At 40.0% G+C, this 22,557-nt stretch overlaps 2 protein-coding genes across 7 annotated transcripts in view; one reads left to right on the top strand and one right to left on the bottom strand.

Annotated features, from left to right (window-relative positions):
• CTTNBP2 (cortactin binding protein 2) overlaps positions 1-11,589 on the top strand; it is a 98,299-nt gene extending 86,710 nt beyond the window's left edge. For 3 of the 6 annotated variants that reach the window (XM_044423090.1, XM_044423087.1, XM_044423091.1), the window contains 5 exons: positions 280-465; positions 730-790; positions 1,888-2,020; positions 4,447-4,551; positions 8,894-10,879. In XM_044423090.1, coding sequence (XP_044279025.1) covers positions 280-465; positions 730-790; positions 1,888-2,020; positions 4,447-4,551; positions 8,894-9,190 — 782 coding nt within the window. In that variant the 3' untranslated portion in view covers positions 9,191-10,879. Of the gene's footprint in view, positions 1-279; positions 466-729; positions 791-1,887; positions 2,021-4,446; positions 4,899-8,893; positions 10,880-11,502 lie in introns of those variants that run through there. The other 3 variants (XR_006413984.1, XR_006413985.1, XM_044423089.1) reach the window with 3 other exon arrangements.
• Positions 11,590-19,251: 7,662 nt separating this feature from the next.
• Positions 19,252-22,557, bottom strand: part of CFTR (CF transmembrane conductance regulator) — an 82,939-nt gene continuing 79,633 nt past the window's right edge. The window contains exons 26-27 of the mRNA XM_044422927.1: positions 22,407-22,512; positions 19,252-19,771 (exon numbers count right to left, since the gene is read on the bottom strand). Coding sequence (XP_044278862.1) covers positions 19,565-19,771; positions 22,407-22,512 — 313 coding nt within the window. The 3' untranslated portion in view covers positions 19,252-19,564. The remainder of the gene's footprint in view (positions 19,772-22,406; positions 22,513-22,557) is intronic.

The raw sequence follows: 22,557 nt of genomic DNA, 5'->3' as shown, positions 1-22,557 counted from the left end.
GCCTGTTTGTGTGCTTCTTTGTGAAGCATTAGTTCACTTTAACAGTATGACTACCCAATTTTGTTCTACTGTGAATCCAGGCAGCCCACCATTCACAATCCTTTGTATGACCTTTTTGTTAATGCCTGAGACAATGGTAAAACCAATGGCTTTGAAAGAAACTATGAGTATATGTATTCGGGTAATTCTCTTCTAGACAAAGATAGGTATCTGGGCATAGCTTTATGGCACTTTAAGGTGGATTTATCAGGACAGCTGATTTTCTTTTAAATGTTTCAGAACTGGATCGATACATTGCTGATTTTAAAGGAGGAAACTTCCCACTCTCCATGGTATCAAACTATAAAAATTGTCCTAAGAAAAGAGGGGAAAGTACTGCTTGGAGAAAAGTAAGCACAAGTCCTCGTAAGAAGGCTGGCCACTCATCAGCCCAGTCCTGGAGCAAAAAAGAAGAAAATGCAGAAGGTAATAGTGGAAGGTGCTAGGGATGACTTGTGTGAGGTGCAGTGAGGGACAGAAAGCTCTGTTTAATTCATATATCCAGTGCTTTGCCTATTTAAAAGTTCAGCCAAGGCCATTTCATTTCTAAGCTTCTACCAACTCTGTGCAAAAGCCAGTTTAGTTCCTAGGAGCATCCAGAACCTTGTTAAAATGCCAACAGAATGTGTATCAGAAATGCTCCTACAAACTGTGTGTGTGTCAATGTTTCCCATTTTTCTTCTTGTGCAGGTGTCAAAACAAAGAATATATTGCAGGGAAATGGCAACAAAACAGCTTCCTTAACAAAAGCGTAAGTTACATTTGAGGCAGCAAGAGCTGGTGAATGTAGCAAAGAAAGTTTAAAGAAATGAATTGTGTCATAACCTAGCTCATTCTTTTCTGGCTTCTTTCTGGCCTCTTTTCAGGAAGCATTTTGAAAGTTTTTGTTCAATGGCTGCATCAGTCTGCCACATTGCACCAGTAATCTAGCTGTACAGTGAGGTGGGCATTGTTGTCTCTCTGCAATCACATAGGAGAGGGGACAGCAGGGGGATAGTAATGTTTACTTTATTTAAAGTATTGTGTCCAGATGCTATAGCCAAAATATATTTCCATGAGCAATTTGCAAACAATGTACCACAATACCATAAGCTGCCAAAATGTCATAAAGGTCAGAAAACACGAACACAATTAAAGACATCCAAACTACTTGCTGCCAGTCATCTTAGTAATGGAAAGGAAAGTTTTACTAAAATGTAGAAGTTGTTGAAAGCAATGTGCATTCACTGAACTTTCCATGGCTTTTACTTTTTCTGGCTTGTTAAGGGCCGAAAGCTTCCCCACCTCTTTTTCAAATAGTTCACAGGAAGGACTCTCCATCTGTTTTAGTCTAGTGAAAGGACATCCTGAAAGGAAATCATTTCGGTAGTTTCCAGTAATTCTGTGGGTTAGTCTGTATGCTATTGAGAAAATAGCCACAAGCTTAGATGTACTGAATAAGTTTCATGTTCAATTGTGGTTTAGTACTCAAAGGATTTGCAAGTTTATATAAAATTTTAACACATTTATATAAAAAAATTATATAAATTTTTAACATGCATCAATTTAACATCAATTGATGCTGCAACAGTAAAGGCCTGAAAAATGCCCCTCTTTTTGGATTTATGTTGTGTGACATGAAAAGTCTGTTTGCAATGTTTGATCTCTAATAACTGCCATTACTTGATGTTACATGTATGAACTGACTTATCCATTCAAAATAGGCCTTGAATGAATATTAATTGTCTGAGTTTAATTCACCATTAAACTGAATGCAAAAATTGCCTTTTCTCAGGCTCCATCTTATATACTGCCATTCTTTAATTATGCACTTCTGGAATGAATATTTGTTTCATTTTTCTTTCCAAGAAATCTAGAAGATGATCTACTAAGTACATTAAACCTGGAGCAGAAGCTTTCCCTGGGTTCTGATGATGAGGTAGACCTTGTGCAGGAACTTCAAAATATTTGTTTAAGCAAATCAGAATCTGACATAAGCAAGGTAAATGATCTCTATTCTTCTCCACAATATAATCAACCCTTGTTTTTCCTCTAGTTTCTTCCATGCTTCATTCAAGCACATCACAATTTTCTCCTATTTTCAAGGAAACATTCTTGACCCATCTCCCTCTCTAAATGCCATCATTTTCTGCTTCTTTCTATTGTCTCCAAACTCCTGAGGTATCCCACTTACTTCCATTTTCTCAACTCTTTTTCTTCAGACTCCTTCCTTGACTCGTCACAATCTGATTTCTGCCCTCTGCTCTCTAGTGAACCTATCTCTCACCAAAATCACTGACAAGTAGTCTCTGTCAAATTCAAAGGTTTTCACTTTGTCTTTATCTTCCTTGATCTTTCTGGATACAGTTGATCACCTATGGTTCTCAGCTGACTCTGTTCTTATGTCACTAATCCCTTATTCAACATGTCAAGGAAAAATCTCGCTCAGTTTTCCTGCAGCAAATGGAATCCGTAGGTCCTTGCTCTTGAACCACATCATTAAATACCATGGTTTTAATGCCTTGTTTATGCTGATGACATTCAGTTCTACCTCCCTGCTTCCATATCCCATCTTGTTGAATTTCCAAGGGCCTGCCTGATATTTCTGCTTGTATGTGCCACCATTTTCTCAAAATCAAGACTAAGTCACCTAATAAATTTTTCATCCTCAACCAGCCTCTCCTCTCCTTTTATGCTCTCATTGTTGACAACATAACCACTTCTCTTGTGCAATAGGCATACATTTGATTGTTCCATCTGTTTTCTCCCATATTCAGTCCACCACCAGGACGTATCATTTCCCCCTGTGAAACATTGTGAAAATAAAGTCCTATCAGCAAAAACTCATATTTTAAAACTGAAACCTTCTCTTTGTTTTCAACCGTCTGATATTAGCTATCTATTCTCTATCCCCTATTCTTTGTTCTTCTTATGTTACTTTTTGCTCTCCTTATCTATCTCGCTGTCCTGGTCCATCCTCTATAGTTTGTTGTTATTCTGTATTCATTTGTGACATTTATATGCTGCCATTTCCTCCCAGGTACCAAAGGCAGAATGCATAACTCTCCTCTCCATTTTATCCTCACAATAGCTTACACTAAGAGTCAGTGACTGGTCCAAAGTCAGCTTCATGGCTGAATGCAAACTCAAACCCAGGTCTCTCCAGTATCAGTGTCATACCCTTGAAGATGGTCCGGATACTTCAATTGGTTCAAAATAGAGCTGCCAGGCTGCTGACGGGGACTGGGCGTTATGTTCACATGACTCCAGTCCTCCGTCAGCTTCACTGGCTTCCCATTGAAGTCTGGGCCCAATTCAAGGTGTTGGTGATGACCTATAAAGCCCTAAACAGCTTGGGTCCTGGCTACCTGAAGGAGCGCTTACGTCCATATACGCCCGCCCGCCCCTTGAGATCTGCGGGAGAGGCCCTTCTCCAGGAACCCTCCGTGAAAGAAATTAGGAGGGTAGGTACTCGGAGGAGGGCTTTCTCTGCGGTGGCGCCCAATCTATGGAATGCGCTCCCCAGAGAGGTCCGCCTGGCGCCGTCGTTATTTGTTTTTTGGCACCAGGCGAAGACCTTTTTATTTAAACGTCATTTTAATTGTTAATATTGTTTGCTTATTTTATCTGGCCAGGGCGACTTATTTTATATTGTTAATTTGTTGTATATTTGGATGTATTATATTTTAATTTTATGTTGTGAGCCGCCCCGAGGCTTCGGCGAATGGGGTGGCATAGAAATGTTTTAAATAAATAAATAAATAAATAAATAAATAAATAAATAAATAAACACCCTAACTCCTACATCATGCTGTCTCTCATAAATACCATGCTAATAATTAATAATACATTAAAACTGTAAACAAGAACAACAACAGATCGTATGAGACTCGGGTCTTGACTATGCATTGCATTCTGAAAGCACAACTCTGCATGTTATCTCCTCTGTGTGACAACACTGGCATGCAGGGTAATTCATCATACAGAGAGGTGACCTCATGTGGAAACTTCCATGCTACAGCCAAGAATGTCCAGTGGGCACTCCTGGCAGTGGTGTGGAGCTGCCTGGCAGAGACAATATCCAATAGCCGTTTCGGCCCAGAAGATTTTTGTTGTGAATATGCAGGGTAGATTACAGAAGTTTAGGAGATTCACAAGAGTAGATTAAAAATGTTTGACTCATTGAATTATGAAAAAGTGTTGTTGTTGCTGTGTGTTTTATAATTCACCTTTTGATGCAATGTCATCCATTCAGAAATTCACAGTGGAGGAAAAATGTACTTTAATATCTGTTATTAGGATTATACTCTCTATATCAATCTATTGTTAGTGAGAATGAACCATGTTTGACCATTCCTGCTTTAACATATTAATACTTCCAGCACTGACATTGCTGTCCTCTCCCCTCCTTCCCACCCAATCAAACAGATTGTAGATTCAAAAGATGAGCTGAGGATGATGATCAGTACTTCTCAGAAGGATTCTGTGTTGTCAGCAAAAGTCATTAATGCAAATATATCAGCATCACAGCAGGTAAGGGGCAAATTACTGTGCCACGTAACAGAGGGATTCTTGTCTGTATTCAAATCATCCACCAAGGGTTATTGATTAGGTTTCAAAGAGTTAAGGCAGCTCTGGGCATACCAGATGGGACCACTGCATAAACACTGAGGCTGTTTAGATTGTGCTATCTGTGTTTCAGAGACGTCTCACCACAAACAAGGCATGCTTCAGGAAGAAAGAGAGTGACAGAGGCAGGCTTTGAAATGGAGCAGGAAAGCTGATGCACATGTACAGGAGAGACAGGCAGAGAGGCAGACATAGACCAGCTAAAGCCAGAGACAAGAAGGGCAGAGAACAAGGGAATGCTTAATGCAGAAGTAAGACATTAGGAGATAGGTTTTGTTTGACAATTAATGTTGTGCCAAATTTTGCCTTTTTAAACATTTCTGTTACAGTGTTTATTTTTCCTGAACTCTCTTGGTTGTTTTTACACACTCATGAAAGTCTGTTTACAACCTACTACATCCATCATTTCTAAACTTCCAAACATGCATGGAATTTTAAAATCTCTGGCTTATTTATTCATATAAAAGTCTTGTGGAGGGGAGGCATTCGGAGATGATTCCTGCACATGGAATTCGTTCCTAGCTACAGGCAGATTCGTCACTTTGAGCGCTGCTTCCAATTAAGCATCCCAACTGTATTCTACTACAGTTCAAAAAGAGAAGTAGAAAACAAACTTCCTGAATTTCATGCTGTCTTGTCTATTATACATGCACAATCTGAGGAACAGCTGTGGCTCAGTAGAAAAGCACCTGCTTTACATGCAAAAGGTCTCAAGTTCATGCCCCACATCGCCAGGTAGAGCTAGAGAAAATTTCTTGCTGAAACCCTGAAATCTCCTAAAGAAAGATTTCCCCCTGGCCACAGGACAACACCAGGGGTCTGAACTCCAGTACCAATTCAAAACTCAGTATAGGTGGGAACTTAATACAGATGGGAAAGCAGGTTGGGAAGTTGCACATGGAAGAAAGTGGTTTTTCAGCCTTTTGTGGATTTTCCAACTCTTTGGTAATAGCCAAGGAGCCAGCACACCTGCAGAGCCAACACCTGGCAGAGCATAATGGGCTCAGATTGTCACGTAAGAGTCTGGTAGCCCTTCTCTGGACTAGCAGACATTTCCAAACCATTTCAAAAGAAGGTCTATGTACACCATATCTCAGTTGCCTGAACAGGAAGCTTCCCAGAGCATGGATAATTGTAGCCAAGCTATCTGCACCAAGGGGACCACTGGTACTTGGTTATCAAGCAGTGGTTTGTCTGGGTGAGTGTAGAATGTTTAGGTGAAGAATTTGCTCTGTCTGAAGGCATCTGAAATGAGCATCATGGCCTAGAATATTCACCCATAGTAGGTTCATCGCTAGGAAAAAAGTGGGCAGTGGGGACTCTGAGGAAGAACAACTAAGAAACTCAGAGTAGGCAGCATTATGATGAATTTGGCTTCAGCCATTAATGAGCAGGCCCAGAGACAGCAAACCTTCCAGATGGCTGCAGTTGCCATGGAAACCAGAAAACAGGGAGGAAGTGGCTGTCTAAAATAGAACTGAGGAGGAGGGTGGGCTGGAGGTGACAATTAGAACTGCTAAGTTGCTGAAAGGCTTTTTGCTCTCCCTTTGAGACTGTTGCTTTCTGCACATGTGGAAGAAGAAAGTTACCAGAAAGATCAGTGGAAGAACTAGAAATTGATAAAAAATGAGATAGAGGCCAGTTTGAAGAGAAGGGCATTGTGGAGGGTCCAAATGGAAACCAAGATGTATATCCCTGCCCAGCAAATAGCAGTCAGTTGTGGTGCAATCCTGAACTAGCTGCAGCCTCAAATATGTTGGAAAATGCTATCCCATCCCCAGTGCTGAAGCACACGCACCTGCTCATGCAGTCAGTGTCTGTACGCGGGCAGGCACAGTGCTGTCATTTGGCCCAGGCAGCGAAATGTCTCGGGCCTGGCCCGGCTTCTCAGAAAATGGCTCATCAGGAAAGGGATTAAGCCCCCTTTATTCACGCCAGTGCTTCAGTCCAATTGGCCCTTTCCTGCTTGCTGTTCTTAAGCTGTATAAAACGTTTAAGAACAGCAAGACATCACTTGCTAGCACAAGTTGCTTAGCCCTGAAGGGAAGGCTTTCAACAAGACAGGGCAAGGTAAGAATGTCTGTTCCAGAAGTACGCCCTGCCTGCATGTGAGTGTCAGTGGACATAAGGAAGACTGGACCATGCACATTGAGAAACAGGAGGGCACTTTCCCAGCACTCATGGAGTCGAAGTTTGCTACATGCGTGGTCCCCGTGCATCCCTAAACCCCCCCTCCCCTGCCACCCTTTGAAAGTCACAGTGGGGAAGGGAGGATTTACCAGTATATTTAGGGACATTTCTGGGTGAAAACTGCAGGAATTAAATGCGGTAACATTTTGATCTTTGCATGCAATTTTATTTCCAGCAAATGTTGATTATATGTTCAAAGTAATAAGAGTGTACAGGACGAGTGGAGTGTGTTGTATACCAAGTGAGCTTTCTGCTTTTACTATGTAATTATTTATTTGTATAGCCCCATTATTATCTGGTTTATGACTACTGTAATTATTGGGTGTCATTGCTTGCTACTACTGTAGAACGTTTTACTAATTTAGATAAAAGAGAAACTCATTTTAAGGAGAAAACAGCAGTGATATAAACAGCATGAGAAATGTGCCTTGCCTCTCTTCTATGCACACCTGAAGTGTTAGACATTGACCCTTTTGAAAAAGAAAACAGATGCTTTTACTTGTTAAGAAATGTACCTCATATCATAGACATTCCAGCAGTGTTTAGCAGCTTTCAGCCTCCCCTGTGAAGGTCATGCATGTATTAGCAGGTTTCTGTATCAAAACTAGAAAGCAGCAGACTAACTTTGAAAAAGTGAAAAAGGCAGAAAGCAGATGGCTGTGCCCAGATATGCCTGGGGCATTTCTATCTTGCTGCTCAGTGTAGCTTCTGTAACCTCAAGATGGAAAAAGATGACAGACAAGACACATATTTAAAAATAGAAATAAGGATATTATCCTCATCATCGCTGAACTTTCAGATATGGTGGGGGATAGAATCAATTTTAGTCTAAAAAGACATGGAGGCAGCTGCACTCTGTAGCAATCAGCTAGCTCTTCCTTTTTCATCCAAAAATGTACTGCAAGCATTGCTAGCCATGCTGCACTGAATCATAGATCATTTTTAATAATACACCTGTAGGCATGGAGGAAAATAAGCTGCTGTGATAATCTGCTCATATTGAAATCTCTTCAATATGCAAAGCATTTGCTTTTGGGGATTTGAGAAGGATTATTTTGTGTGGCTTCATAGTAGGCTTTTTGGAGTGGGCACTCATGGGGTGTTATCAATACAGTAGGTAGTATTCATTAAGAGTTTTTAAAACAAATTTGCAGAGCAGATTACAAAAGTTTAGGAGATTGATCAGAGCAGATTAAAAACATTTGACTTCTCATGCTAATAAAGCCAAATATAAAGCTGGGGTGGGACCACATGTTTCTCACAGGGTTTCTGCCATAATATATCACTCAGTGCATGATAAATGGATCAACTTGGTCCATCCCCTGTTGTCATTAGTGTTTTCCTATCTCCTTCTCCCACAACATTGCTTCTGGCAAAGCAATGTGGACATACTTAACATAAAGATTTCAAGCCACACTAATTTATGAAAAGGGCAATGAAGAAAGTTGATGCAGACTCCATATTGTATGTTTTTGAAATGTGCAACTTTCTTTGCTGTATAAAGACATAAAATGGCATTAGATACATTTGATGGAAGGCAAGTCTATTGGTGGCTCCTGGCTATAATACCTTGATGAGGATGGAGCCTAGTGAAGAGTGAGGATGTGAGGAGGCAATTGCCTTCCTGGCCAGAACTATCTGGCTGACCACTGTGGGAAACAGGATGCTGGACTAGGTTAGTGCTAGTCTGGCCCAGTGTGGCTTGTCTTTTGTTGTGAAGGTAGCAATCCAGGGAGAAGGCCCTTCTGAACAAAGCCAATGCATATAGGACTGGCTTTTACAATATCAGAGAAAGGCAAATGGTGCAATCCAGAGACATTGATCACTGGCATTCCACAAAGCACCAGTCCCATTATCTGCTGTAGTCAAAGGAAAATGTTCATTTCACCCACTTGGTGCAATTGTCACAGCTGGCAGCAGAAGCTTTGTGTAAACTCCAGGCAGTTTTCTTCTTTTGATCACAGGCAGTTTTCTTCTTTTGATCACAGGCAGTTTTCTCTCTTTTTGCTCCTCGGGAAAAATGCATTTATGCTATATACTGTTATTGTGTTAACAGGATGAAAATCCTGGGACCTGTCCTCTCAGCAGCAGTCAAGCTGTGGAATGCAGCAACAGTAAATCAAAAACTGAGTCTTTCAAGAGTGGTGTTTCAAGAGTGAAATCGTTTCTTCCTGTGCCCAGAAATAAAGTCAGCCAGTCTTCTCAGAACACTAAACGCAGCAGCAGCAGCAGCAGCAGCAGCAGCAGCAGCAGCAGCAGCAGCAGCAATACAAGGCAAATAGAGGCAGTCAATGACTCAAAAGAGGAAATTTGGAACATGCACAAAAAAATACAACTTGAAAAATACGAATAAATATATCCATCTACCATTCATCTTCCCCTCCAGTCTTTGCATACTCAGTTCTCATGGAGAACAAATTCATTCACACGTGTAAATAATTTTAAAATTATTTTCTCAGTTATATAATGTATCTATGGGACCACAGTTTAATTTTTATGTAAATAAGCTGTTTATAATGAAAATATTAGATTATATTAAATTGAACTTTAGAAGTGGAAAGTGATAGCTTCATAAATGATTTTCTATTTGAAAATGTTTTATTGTTTAATTATATTCAGGGTATCACAACAGAAAGTTTGTGTGTGTGGGTGTGCGTGCGTGTGCGTGTGTATAAATAAATACATAGAAATAAATAAATATATTGGATTTGATTCAGAGATACTTGTGTACAAAAAAGATAGGACTACGTGTGAGTTTCAGTGGAGACACACAGATTTTCCATTGAAATAAGATGCAGAAAGCCCATGTGGAAAGATCAATTGGCTGTCTATGCTGCATTGTCAGTGTGGCCATCTTTGCATCTGCATCACCTTGTTCAGAGACTGATCTGCAGGTCTACTGTGTTAGTGTGGGATTCCCATGTGTCAAGAGCCAATGCGGATTTCTGCATGTGGAAAACTAAGTAGTGGGTCTGCTTTTATTTCCTGTGTCTTGTGGGATCCTGCAGGGTGTTACTCATGTGAAAATGCTCTTCTCTGTGTGTGTTAACATCTCTACTGCCTGCAACAGAATTCCTGGACTGGGGTGATTAACCTTATATAGTTCTATGCTGAGTTCCTGTGGTATATTTCATACATTGGGTTGCACAATTCTGTACAGTTCTGGCTTAAAACTACTATACATGTGTTTTCAAGGCAAAAAAACTAACAAAATAAAACTATGTTCACTTTCTGAAAAGTGAAGGGAATGTGGCAATAATGGGAAGAATAGGGATACTGCCCAGTTACAGTTATAAACTGCATTAAATATTTCAGTTGCCCATTTATTGGGTAGTTTGGCTTATTTCTTGTCTCTTGTTGCTTTGATTTTGCATTTTAGCACCTGTATGAATTACATTTTGCACACAGACTTTGCCTCTCTGGAAAAACAAAATACCGAACCAATCTGTGAGTATTTGTCCCATACCATTGGGCAGGGTGGAGGGAAATCATAAGAAAGAGAACACTTGCATACATTGTTCTATATGCTATTTTTAAAAAATCCCCCACTTCCTTAGTTTTGACACATGCTAATATTTAGGGCATTTTTCACTGAAAAATCTGTTTCTCATAATGGGGAGCACTAGATGAACCAAAGGGAAAGCAGCAGCAATAACTTGGGGGAGGGAAGGACACATGTGATTTACCTACTCGTGTATTATGTCTGAAATAATGTTTAGCTGCTATTCACTAGCAGTGGAGCAAGGACAAGATCTTCCACCTCTTTCTAAGCTCTTTTCCCTTTGCAAAAGATTGTGTTCCTTCAGTGTTCATGGGGGCCACAGCTGGTTCTGGTGTACATCTTCTAAGACCCTGTCTTGATATGACACCTCTGTAAAATGAATGCACATAGGTTCCTTAAGGAAAGTCTTCATGGCCACCTGGTGAAGGACTTTGCACTTGCTTTGGCAATGCTTTGAAGATAATGGTACCAACATCTTGGCAAGAGAGTTTGTAAAAATAAAATCAGCAGTAACATTAAGTGCCCTCCTGGAATTTCACTTGTCATGCCAATAAAACCTTTTTGTATTGCAATTGTGTTTGTTTTGTCTTGCATCTGCATGCATTCAATGTTATGTGCACTGTGTATATGTGTGCTGCAAAAAGCAGGAATTTGATAGTGACTTGTTTGTTGTGTGTCACTGCTTCCATGCTTTAAACCATATATGGGTAAGCCTTTTCCCCGCAGGGCTACCTGTGGTGGGTCAGGGACCCCTTGTTGGCCAGGGCTAGTGCTCCTTTTTCCTCCCTTTCAGAGACAGAGATTGATGAGAAAATATGCAAGTTTTCTCGGGTCTCTCCTAATGTCTACAAAATATTTATTTGAAGAGCATGGCATGCAGGAAGAGTATGGCATCCTCCCCAAACAGGTTGCACTCTCCCCATCCTCCAGACAAGTAGGAGTGGGCTAAGGGACCTGGTGGGATTCACAGAACTTCAGCAGAAAAAATGGAGGCCACCAGAGAGGAGAAGGGATAATGGCTCGGACACCAGTGCAGATGACACTGAAGGGTTCCATGTGGGCCACAGGTGTTTAAAGCAAGCTTTTACAGACGTCAGTTCTCAGGAGCTGAATCTTAGTAGTCAGAAACTGGTTTAGTGTCTCTGCCCTTTGTATTTCCTCAGCTGACAGTGTCCAGTCATTACAAGTTTGTGCTTCGAATGCCTCTCCACGGCCAGCCTACCTTCATCTGCCTTGGTCCTCATCAGGGTGCTCAAATTCTGTGATAAACATCTTGTGACTGCCCAAGGCAAATACTGACACGGGAAGAAAATTTATACATGATATTTTTCAAACATTAACAGTTCCTTCAAAACAACCCTGGGTAAGCCATTAATGCCGGATTTGACGATTTGGTAGTACCTTCCTCTGGATGAGCTGTATGAGAGGGTTTTGGTTGTTTTTCAAGAAGCATGAAATAAAGCCCTCCTAGCACATATGTAGACTGATTCTATGTATCTCTTGCCAGATGTACAGTATATCCCATTGAATTCAATGGAATTTACCCATGGGTAAATATGCTTAGGATTGCAGTTGTAGTTTCTTAAGTAGATCTATGACAAGGAATATACTACTCCCTCACCCCACTAATTTCTCTGAAAACACTCCTAATATCAACTGGAAGGTGCAATAGGAAACGTCTCTATGTCCTGATATTTTCTGGAGTAAGGCTTCACCTCTCACTACTTCAAAATGCAAGTATTCATTATTCTAAAGTTCAATATCCTTGTTCACCTCTGAATAGAATTTTAGGTTGTTACTGAAGTCTCCTTTTGCCTAACCAAATGGATCGACTATAAATAACTGAAATTCCAGAACTACTTGGTGCTCAAGAAGAAGTGAGTGAAAATTATATTTAAATAAATGGCCACAGTGCCTAGTACCAGGACCTTACAGAGTCTGCAAAACCTACAGTGAGAAAACAAGCATATAAAAGTAATTAACTAGCTTAAAGTAAGTCAAAGGGAATAGTCATGATTACAAAGCAACATGATCCTTTATAGTTAAGTGCAAAGGATCTCAAGCATCATCGCTTGGGTTTTTTGAGAAAAAAAATAAATTTACATTCCTATGGAAAATACTACTTTCTGTATGTACCAGGTTGACTGCTAACTAGCACCTTTCTTGAGTAAGTTTACTTGCAGCACTTACTGGACAAAGCAAAAATTATCTTCATGTATCTTTATCTTGTCCTTAGGACTGCCATTGGGAGCAGAGCAAGTGCCTATTAAATTACTGTTGGTTGCCAACAGCACTTACTAGCTGAGAAGTGCTCAGGGTGCCAGTGTTCACAGGAAACAAACTATTCTCTGCATGCAGCAATAGGGAATGCAGAAATTTCTTTTAATGTAAACAATTCCTAAATAAGATCAAATAAATTGAATTTTGAGCTAATTATATCCCTTCTCTCGGATTTCTGTTATTGTTCTGATTTTTTAAATTGAACTTGATTGTTGATATCTTGAGGAGGGGGGCAGCAGGGAACCAGAGTGTGTCTCATTTTGCACTTAAAGCAATATTTTTATTGAGTTAAACTTTATGGTAGCTGCACATTTGGCATTGGTGTCAAAAGTTATTGACGTAGCCTGGATTTGTTCTCACAGCCTATTTTCCTCCATTTCCTGATTCTTCCACAGTTTCTCATCTCAACATACGTCATGAGAATGACCACTTGAGACTTTATCCAGTCATAGATGCAACACAGGCAAAGTTCTGCTGTGGTAAGATCTCTTATCCAAAAGTCTTTACACTGAGATTTATCCTACTATACTGCTTGTCTGATTCACATTTTCATTCATTCATTCATTTTATATTTATTTATTTATATTGCGATTTATATCCTGCCTTTTTCCTACAAAGGGCTCAAGGCAGCTTACATCATTCTCCTCCATCTTATCCCCACAACAACAAGATTGATGAGAGAATTAGCAAGTTTTCTCGGGTCTCTCCTAATGTCTACAAAATATTTATTTGAAGAGCATGGCATGCAGGAAGAGTATGGCATCCTCCCCAAAAAGGTTGCACTCTCCCCATCCTCCAGACAAGTAGGAGTGGGCTAAGGGACCTGGTGGGTTTCACAGAAATTCAGCAGAAAAAATGGAGGCCACCAGAGAGGAGAAGGGATAATGGCTCGGACACCAGTGCAGATGACACTGAAGGGTTCCATGTGGGCCACAGGTGTTTAAAGCAAGCTTTTACAGACGTCAGTTCTCAGGAGCTGAATCTTAGTAGTCAGAAACTGGTTTAGTGTCTCCGCCCTTTGTATTTCCTCAGCTGACAGTGTCCAGTCATTACAATTCATTCATGCTCTTATAACAATTCTATACTGCCCAATAATCCAAGTTCTCTGGCTGAGATGCAAAGATTAAACCTTTAAAATATACATAGTATAAAAACATTTAGTTACCAATATATAAAGATACAGTATGCATGCATCTAAACAATTTTAAAGAACAGTTGAAAACCTAATCATATGCACTAAATGACTAAAACAACCTGGTGCTGGAAAAGTAATGCTGTTGGCACTAGGCAGACCTCTCTGGGGATTGACCCATAACTGAGGGGCCACCAATGAGGAAGCCCTCTCCCCTATTGCTACCTGGATGTTTAACATAGTCTATGAATTTGTTGCTATATGGCAGCATCTCTGATTTACAGCGTCCACAAAAATGAAAGTCCTCCAACATGTCCTATCCATGACATCCCTGCTTAGCTGTTCTATAGTCGAGGCTGTGGCTTCCTTGATGGAGTCACTCACACTCTTATTTGGTCTTCCTTTCCTTCTTCTGCCTTTGATTTTCCCTAACATGATTGTCTTCTTCAGTAAGTCTTGCCTTCTCGTGATAAGCCCTGAGTATGGCAATCTCAGTTTTGTCATTTCTACTTCCAGGGAAACTTCTGGCTTGATTTGATCCACTTGATCCACTTGTTTGTCTTTCTATCGTGCCAAGGTATGTAGGCAACGGAGGCATTCCATCAGGCATTGCAGTCCCAAGTCATGTAAGGCTTCATAGGAACCAGCACTTCAGGTTCAGAAACCTTCAGGCAGCTAGTGGACCAGCACTGCTGCCACATAGTTGGATCTTCTTATCTGTGGAATCCATCTGGGTACCATATTTCGCATGTGCTGCAGTTTCTAAACTGTCTTCAAATGCAGTCCCATGTGACGCACATAGCAGTCATCAAATTTGAATTTCAGTAAAGTATGGATGCTTAAGGCCAGGTTATCCACGTCCAGATAGGGATGTATGTAGGCCACCAACCAAGCCTAGAAAAGGGGTTCGTTCATGCCACTGAGGTCACCTGAGCCAGGAGAACTCCCAAGGTATGAACCTCTCCTTCAAGGGGATTGCAAGCCCATCTAGAATGAGCTGAGCACCCTCCATCTGATCAGAACTGCCACCCAGTAATGACATCTTGTGTTTGTCCACCTTGAGTTTCAATTGATTATCCCTCAATCAGCTCAGGGCTACAGGGTTTGCCTGGCAGGTCTGAACAATCAGATTTTAAAGCTGGAATCCTATTCTTGCTTACCTGGAAATAGGTTCATTGAACTCATCAGGGCTACCTCTAAGTAGACATGGGTAGAATTACACTGTAAGACACTGAAACCCTTTTGCTGAAATCATTCTAATCTGTAGTGTTAAACAAAAAATTCCAGACTGAGCTATTTCTGCATGTGCTTTTCCATGTCCACACACAATCTAATAAAGACAGACTTGCCATCTGTATATGGCAGGGAAAAGGCATAACAGTTTCTACCACTGGTCACAGATTTCAACTTTGGGAAACTAAAAGGGAAGATCTGACAGTTTAGGCTGCACTAATACTCATTTGTGAGTGAATGCCCTTGAACTCAGACTTATTTCTGATCAGACATGTATAGGATTACATTCCTGTGCGTGTTTCCTCAGAGTAAGCCCCACTGAATTCAACCAGACTTTGCCCCAGATGAGTGCATAGCCTGTAGGACTGCAGACTTAATGTTTGCAGAACTGGACAGGTGTCTCTTTTCTCTGTCTCAAAATATGCATAAATTAAGGTGACTAATGTCCTATATTCTTGAAAATTCTATAAATAATCATAAAGCCTAGCAAATTATTCAGGGATATGTAGCTAATTTCAGCGAGATTACTAATCGAAGATACATTTTCTGTAGCTAAATAAAGCTTACATCTAATTTTACCTGCAAAAATTGATCCAAGAAAGCTACTGCATATTTGCTTCTGGTTTCGACATTTCATTCGCTAGAATGAATGCCGCAAACAAGGAAAAAAAGTATCAACTCTGCAGCACCATCTAGTGACAAGAAGGCAAATAGAAGCAAATGCTCACTCTTTTGTGACATTTTTGTTGGTGTATTAAAGACACTACCATGGATTTGTGACGTGTTTGAAGTGCATTTCTTACAGAATATATAAGGCTTCAGTGTTGATGAGTTGGATTGTACTGTTGAATACAAACAAATAAAATCTGTTGACTTGGATTGTCCCAAAACTTTCATCTAGTGTCTCTATCCCAACAGCCTCTTAACATAGGACAGAAAGGTAATATAGAAAGTGATCATTTTATTGACTTTTTTGTGTAAAATTCCAAAAGAGATTGGAAATAAATATTTACAATTTGTTTTTAACTGAGCAGTATTCACTTAGTACCTTTCTGTATTAATGACCAGAATGGCAGGTATTGTAGCTTTTCACATACGTAGGATTTTTACGCATGTACAAATACATACGATGAACAGAATTTTGATGAATTTACTGGTTGAAAGAAAGTTTTTAATAAGCTGCAGGATGGGGCCCACTTGCCAACACCCAAGTATTGTAATCCGTCCATGTCTTTTCAAATTAATAGAGTTGGCAGAAAGGCCCAAACACCTAAGCATGTACATTGTATGTAAGAACATAAGCAGATCTGCACTGGATCAAGTCAAAGATCCATCCAGTGGCCATCCAGGTTCCTTTGAGGAACCTGGAAACAATGTTCTGTGGGAGGTGCATAGCATACTGACTGAATGTGGAGGTTCCTTCATGAATAATAAAAATGGATTTGTGAAATCCTTTTTAAAAAATCATCTCATTGAACCCCAAGAATTAATTTAGCTTTATGTGTGTTTCCTCACAACACACATGGCACATTTGCATCACATGTTGTGCTTTAATGCATAAGGGGCAAAAGCAAGGTTCAAATGTACAGGACCAGGTGTGGGACCAGTTCCACTGAAATCTATGAGACAAAAGCACAGGCATGCTTAGGTAACACTGGCTTCAGCAGGGCTTTGGCACCATTGAGGTGGTAAGACAATTATCATTTTCAGAATGGAGAAGTAGTTAGCACTATCATTTCCTAATATTTGTTTGGTCTTACTGAAATATCTAATCAATCTGGTTTTCAGGACTCTCTATCCCTGGGAAAATGGATTCCTCACTTGGAAAAAAAAGATGATTATACAGATCCATGTTTACTTCATTGACTACAGTCCATGTCGTGACTGGAGCCATGCAAAGTGTGAATCATGCCTGTTTAAACATTGGAACAAAATTGTGGAAAGCTCCTCACTACCACAAAGAAATGCCGTGGCATATATGGATAATTTACTTTACATTTCCTTAAACTATTTTAATTCGATCACATTACCTTACCTTTGTCCAGAATCTTCTGAGTTTAAATGAAATTAAGAAGCAGGGATTACTCCTGCCCACACAGAGAGAGAGAGAGAGAGAGAGAGCGAGAGAGCGAGAGAGCGAGAGCGTGAAGCCCTTCAGAGATGCATTCCAGGATGGGGTGGACTGAAGGCCCAGAGCCAAAAATCCAAGCATATTTTAGATTAAATTTCTTTTATCTTTAATCACCTGAAACTAAACCTTAGAACAAACATTTCAATCATTTAGAATGAGGGGGAAACCGCACAAAAACTGCACCAGGAAACTACCAAAGGATTGGTGGTTTGGGCAAGGGGTCTGGTGCAGCAAACGGGGACGTGGTTATACAAGAAACCCCAGCAGGCGCAACTGGATTTGCACCCCTATAGCAAGGGTCTCTCCTATCTTTGCAAGGAAATCTGGTGCAAACACATGGAGGGAGCACCTAGAGCCACAAAGTGCTGGGAGGGTGAATGGAAAGCAGTTTGCCCAAGAACTTGCCAAACCTGAAGTTGCTTCTGGTCTCCCATGAAACAAGGTCCCCTCTCTCCTTCATTACTTTTGCCTGCTTATTGAGTTACTACAAGAGAACTGAGCTAAACTCAGTGCAGCAGTAAAGAGGAAATTGCTCTTAAAAAGCTACATCTGTACATAAATTCACATTCACTGGTTTTTAATCAGTGTTTGCATTGAACGTTAAAAATAAGGCAACGAAAAACAAAATGTGACAGTTGGTATATCTCTGAAATCTTAGTGCTTTTCCCATGGTTCTTCTAAAGTGTGTAGTAACTGCAGACTACAAATATTTCTTTCAAATATATAACAATTATCTGTATACAAATATAGTTTTCATGGTACACAATTCAATTTAAAATTCAGAATCGTTTTAATAAATGTATTATCAATATATCTGAATAAAGTTATTAAATAAATATTCTAGAGAAAATTTACTATGCAAAACAGTACCGTATAAAAGATTATCACAAAGTTATATTTCATCCTTGCACAGAGCTACATTTCTAAAAACATAAAAATAAACACTAGTTGAAAAACGCCGGCCCCAAACAACCATTATTTATTATTCTTAATCTTCTGGGATTCAGCAAATACTCCCACCAAGATTATTAGGGGTAATGAACAAGTCTTGGAAGACTCCATCTCAGATATTTAAAAAAAGCTCACTATCATCTTTAACTACTTAGACAGGATAAATATTAGCCAGCTTTCTTCATTATGATTTGCATATTCTAAACTGTGGTCACTCATCACTTCCCCCAGTTACTGAAATACAATTATGGTGGAAAAGGCGGCTCTTTGGCTTTTGTCCCCTCCCAGTGAGTAAGTGCTCAGTGTAAGAACGGACCATCATTCCAATTTGTACCTGCAGCTCACCTGCTCCACTTCAATTGATTTCACTTTTAAGGCTCTCACTATCATATTGCATCAAGCCAAGAAAAGCCTAAAATTAATGGGGATATTTATTTCCAATCCCATATTTACTCATTTACAAACTCACAGTCATAAAAACTTGACCATTAACTGGTCTACTTGTCATTATGTTTGCCCATCACTGAGAGCAAGAGCATGACTCTTGCTGAGTGAGTACAGTGGTCAATCCCATGCATGTTTAGACAGAAACAGCCAGCCTGGTTGGATGCAGGATACTGGAACTGTAAGTATTTTTTTCCTGTCTAAACACCCATAGGATTGTGCCCTAAAATATTTTATTTAAACCTACTTCAAACCTTCTAATTCATTCATTTTATTAATAAGCATAACTGTTCACAGCCTCACTAGTACATAAGAGAATAACTGCAGATCATGCAGTCACTATGTTTTTTCATTGCAGAATTCATGTGTTGGTTAGGGACCACTTAAAAAATTAAGAATTTCTGTTCAGTGCTTTCTTTTCTCTGCTCTCACCTGAATAAAGATTAACCAAAATCACTTACTTGAAGACTTAATTCCACAGAACTTTTCAGAACCAAAGAATGGTAGTTTACTCTGGTTACTTTGAAACAGAAAGTAAACATCAGTTTGGGCACGGTCTAAAGAGCTGCACAATAATAAAGTTCATTATTTGTTCTGTCATATAATAAATCTTGATCTTATGATTTTGGTTCATTCTTTTATATAGAAAAGCAGACTTTGAATTCATGTGTTGGATAGTAGGCTATTGATTCAGTTTTAAAAGATAATGAGTGTGAGGTGTTTGGCTTGTATTATATTCAGATATTTTAACATCTGCCATTTTAAAGGGGAATTTAAATCTTATACATCAAATTATTCATCCTGCTAAAGTATCTTTCCATGTCTGTAAAAAGCAGATTAGATTTTGCTGGACATCTGAGGGAATATTGTCTTGACTAATTTCACCCTTGGACAGTTTTACACAGATGGACTCAAATTCAAGAGTAACTTGAATTTGTAATCTGTCCTTGTTTCTTTAGTGGTATTTTTTCCATGCTGCTATGCTCTGATTTTTTTTTTTTTTCTTCCAGAATTGCTTCTGTTCATTCCAAAGAGACAGCACATAAATGCATTTTCACAAACGAGTTTCTTGCACTTCTTCCTCAGTTTCTTCTTGCAAGGCACTGATCTTAGGCCTGGATCTGCGCTGGCTTGAGTTTCTAGGATGTATCATAAAGAGTTTGGCTCGATCAGAATGGCTGATGGCTTGTCGGAAGGAATTCTTTTCACTCAGCAGCTTCTGGATAGATTCATATTGCCTGACCTTACTTTCTTCTATCACCTAATAAAAAGAAGTTGTCTAGATTAGAATTAAAGACTTTGTTTCATGCTTTCACCCAAAGAAATCTTGGATTTACATATTGTCCCAGACCAAATCAGTTATCTTCAAAGACAGATATCTTAGTCCACAGTCCTACTGGCACAAGACAGCATCTAGATGTCCATAGGATTATTCATAGTCTGAGCTCCAACCTTACTCCAAGATCACAGCTGGGAATTTGAACTCTTCCTCTATAGCCCTTCCTCTGCTCTCACTGCTTGAGTAGAAAGAACTATGCTGGCTGCAACTTTGAGGTCATAGGAGCAAGCCCAGAGTAGTGCAGATGCTGGCAGTATTCAACGCTTCCCGATAGTCACTTCATCCTCCTCTCCTCATGCTCCAGGGCAAAACACTTGAGGAGCTGAAACATGCTTTTCTAAGTGTTTTGAAGGGTGGCAAAACAGGGAGGGGGGTGACATTTGCCTCCATGCTCCACTTTGCATAATTCCCCAAATGATCAGATTGCACTGTTCTGCTGCAGTCTTACACAGGTATACATTAAACTAAACAGGATTTACTTCTGAGGAAATATCGTAAGATAGCACTGAGAAGCATCTTCAGGTCATTTCTGTAAGTCCAACACTGTATTTCTATTTTTTCAGACTGCTGAATAGCAGTTCTGTTGTATAATTTTAACGAAGAGTCTGGTGGAACCTTAAAGGCTAATATATTTTATTATGGCACAAACTTTTATAGGCTAAATCATACTTCATTGGATTCGTAAGCCATTAGTCATTCTAGAGCTGCACATATTTGCCTATGCAGGCTGCTATTCTCCCAGGACTTAGGGAACAGAGCATTAGCGGGTCCAGTACTAGGGTGCAGCACAAGAGGGCATTTGCTGAGGTCCCAAGTTTTCTGGCGGGGGGGGGGGGCACTGTAAACCAACCAATCTCCCTTTCCCATCTATCTGGAAGCAAGCAAATGATAAAACTGTTTGTTTGTTTTAAGCCAGTCTTGCCAGCAGTGGCTGCTACAGCTCCCACCATTTAAATTCTGCCACAATGTCTCAGGGTCCCTAATAGAGAGTCACTCCAGTTTGAAGTTCCATTGGGAGTTTTGGTCCATTTGGGAGAAATTAAAATGCTGTTTTATTGCTCCACTGCTGTGGCTGCCCATGAGAAGTAGGGATTGCCCTGTTCCATCTGTTGGGCTCTGGGCTTCATTGGCCCTAAGGAAGATTCCTTCGGAAGATTACTTCCTCCTTCACTTCCTCCTAAGGAAGATTCAACCAAATGTAGCAGCTGCCCTGAATATCACCGTTATGAAAATACAGGTAGTTCATGCCCCATAGTGTGTGTGTATGTGTGCGCGCGCTCGCGCGCGCAACAAATAAGGGAGAATAGTGAGGAATATTAGTTACACTTGGAACATGTATGCAGTCAAAAATCAGCTCACACACAAATCTACTCGGATAGCTATTTTATCTAACTAGTTCATCTAATTATGAGAAAATTCTGGTGCTGTTCTTGATGCAGTTTGTGCTAGAGTTAGGGTTATGTATACCATTTGTTCTCGCTACCAAAATCTTGCAGTAAAATATTTAATAGAAAGATGTGTCCAGGACATTCAGTGCTTTGATATGGAACTTGATGTTTCCTTCTAAGAATCTCCCTGGATAAAAATGAAAGCATTTTGAAAATGAGTGGATTTGAGCCAGCAAAATATTGGCACTGAAACTAGTGAACTCGCTCATTCCTAGCGTGCCATCAGTTGGCCTTTTAAAGAAGGAAACTTTCCTTAGTTTGCCTTGAAATTGCCTTTGGGAAATTGAGAGTCACACATCTGCTTGGTTTCTTACTTCTCACTGTGTGCCAGACTCTTCAGTTCTTTCTTATGTCTCAAAACTCTAGACTTCTTCAGATTTTTTTTAATACATTCTGATTCAACATATTGTCTTGCGCCCTAGTATAGGCTATCTTCCTTAGTTTCTAAACCTGCTTCCTTCTGGAAAATAGTGGTCTCTAACTAGTGGCCAAAGTCACTGCAATTCGGACACCATGTCTCATGAGTGGAGGACTGCTAACCTGAATCAAGCATTTATGCAAATTGGTGCGCTTCCACATGAAATAATTATGGATAGCACAGAAAATAACACTATGGCCACCAATAATCCTTTTGAATAACTTGTGTCTCTTGATTAAATTAGAACAAAAATGGCCTAATGTGTGAATAGGTGTACCATATTTTCCCATCATTCCTAATTTGGTCGGCATAACAGGAGATGCTAACGTTCTTACTAACCCCATGTACTTTAGCATAGTCATTCCATACAGGATTGTGCTGAGCACAGCTCACATGCTATACAATTCTTAGAAGATCACATTGGTTGGAATCCAAAAGTCCCACATGACCAAAGGGCCTTTGAGCTTGAGTTCCTCAGACAGAAGCTACAGATGCCTGCATGGTAGTGGAACACAGTAAACTATTTCTGATACTGAAGGGACTTCCAAAAGTCACTTGTCATATTGCACAAGGCTCTGACATTCCAATAAAACCAGTGTTAAAAACACCACTGAGCAAGCTCAAGCGCTTGGCCATGCCTTGTAGTTCTTCAGATCCCAGTCACGGTTTTGCAGGTTTGAAAAGCACTCACCAAAAATCGCTGGCATTCTAATAGTGCTTCCAGTCTGTGTTCTGAGAGTATCACTGTGCAGTTTGCAAAAGCTTGCTTGAGAGTTTTTTTAATCACTTGAAAGGTCCTGGAAGGTAAGCAATTTTTAATATGTGAACAAATGTGATATAAA

The sequence above is a fragment of the Varanus komodoensis genome, unplaced genomic scaffold, assembly GCF_004798865.1.
Source record: "Varanus komodoensis strain SLA01 unplaced genomic scaffold, ASM479886v1 scaffold13_1, whole genome shotgun sequence".
NCBI classification, from domain to species: Eukaryota; Metazoa; Chordata; class Lepidosauria; order Squamata; family Varanidae; genus Varanus; species Varanus komodoensis.
Note: the sequence above shows the minus strand (reverse complement) of the source record. Positions and strands in the feature narration are given on the sequence as shown.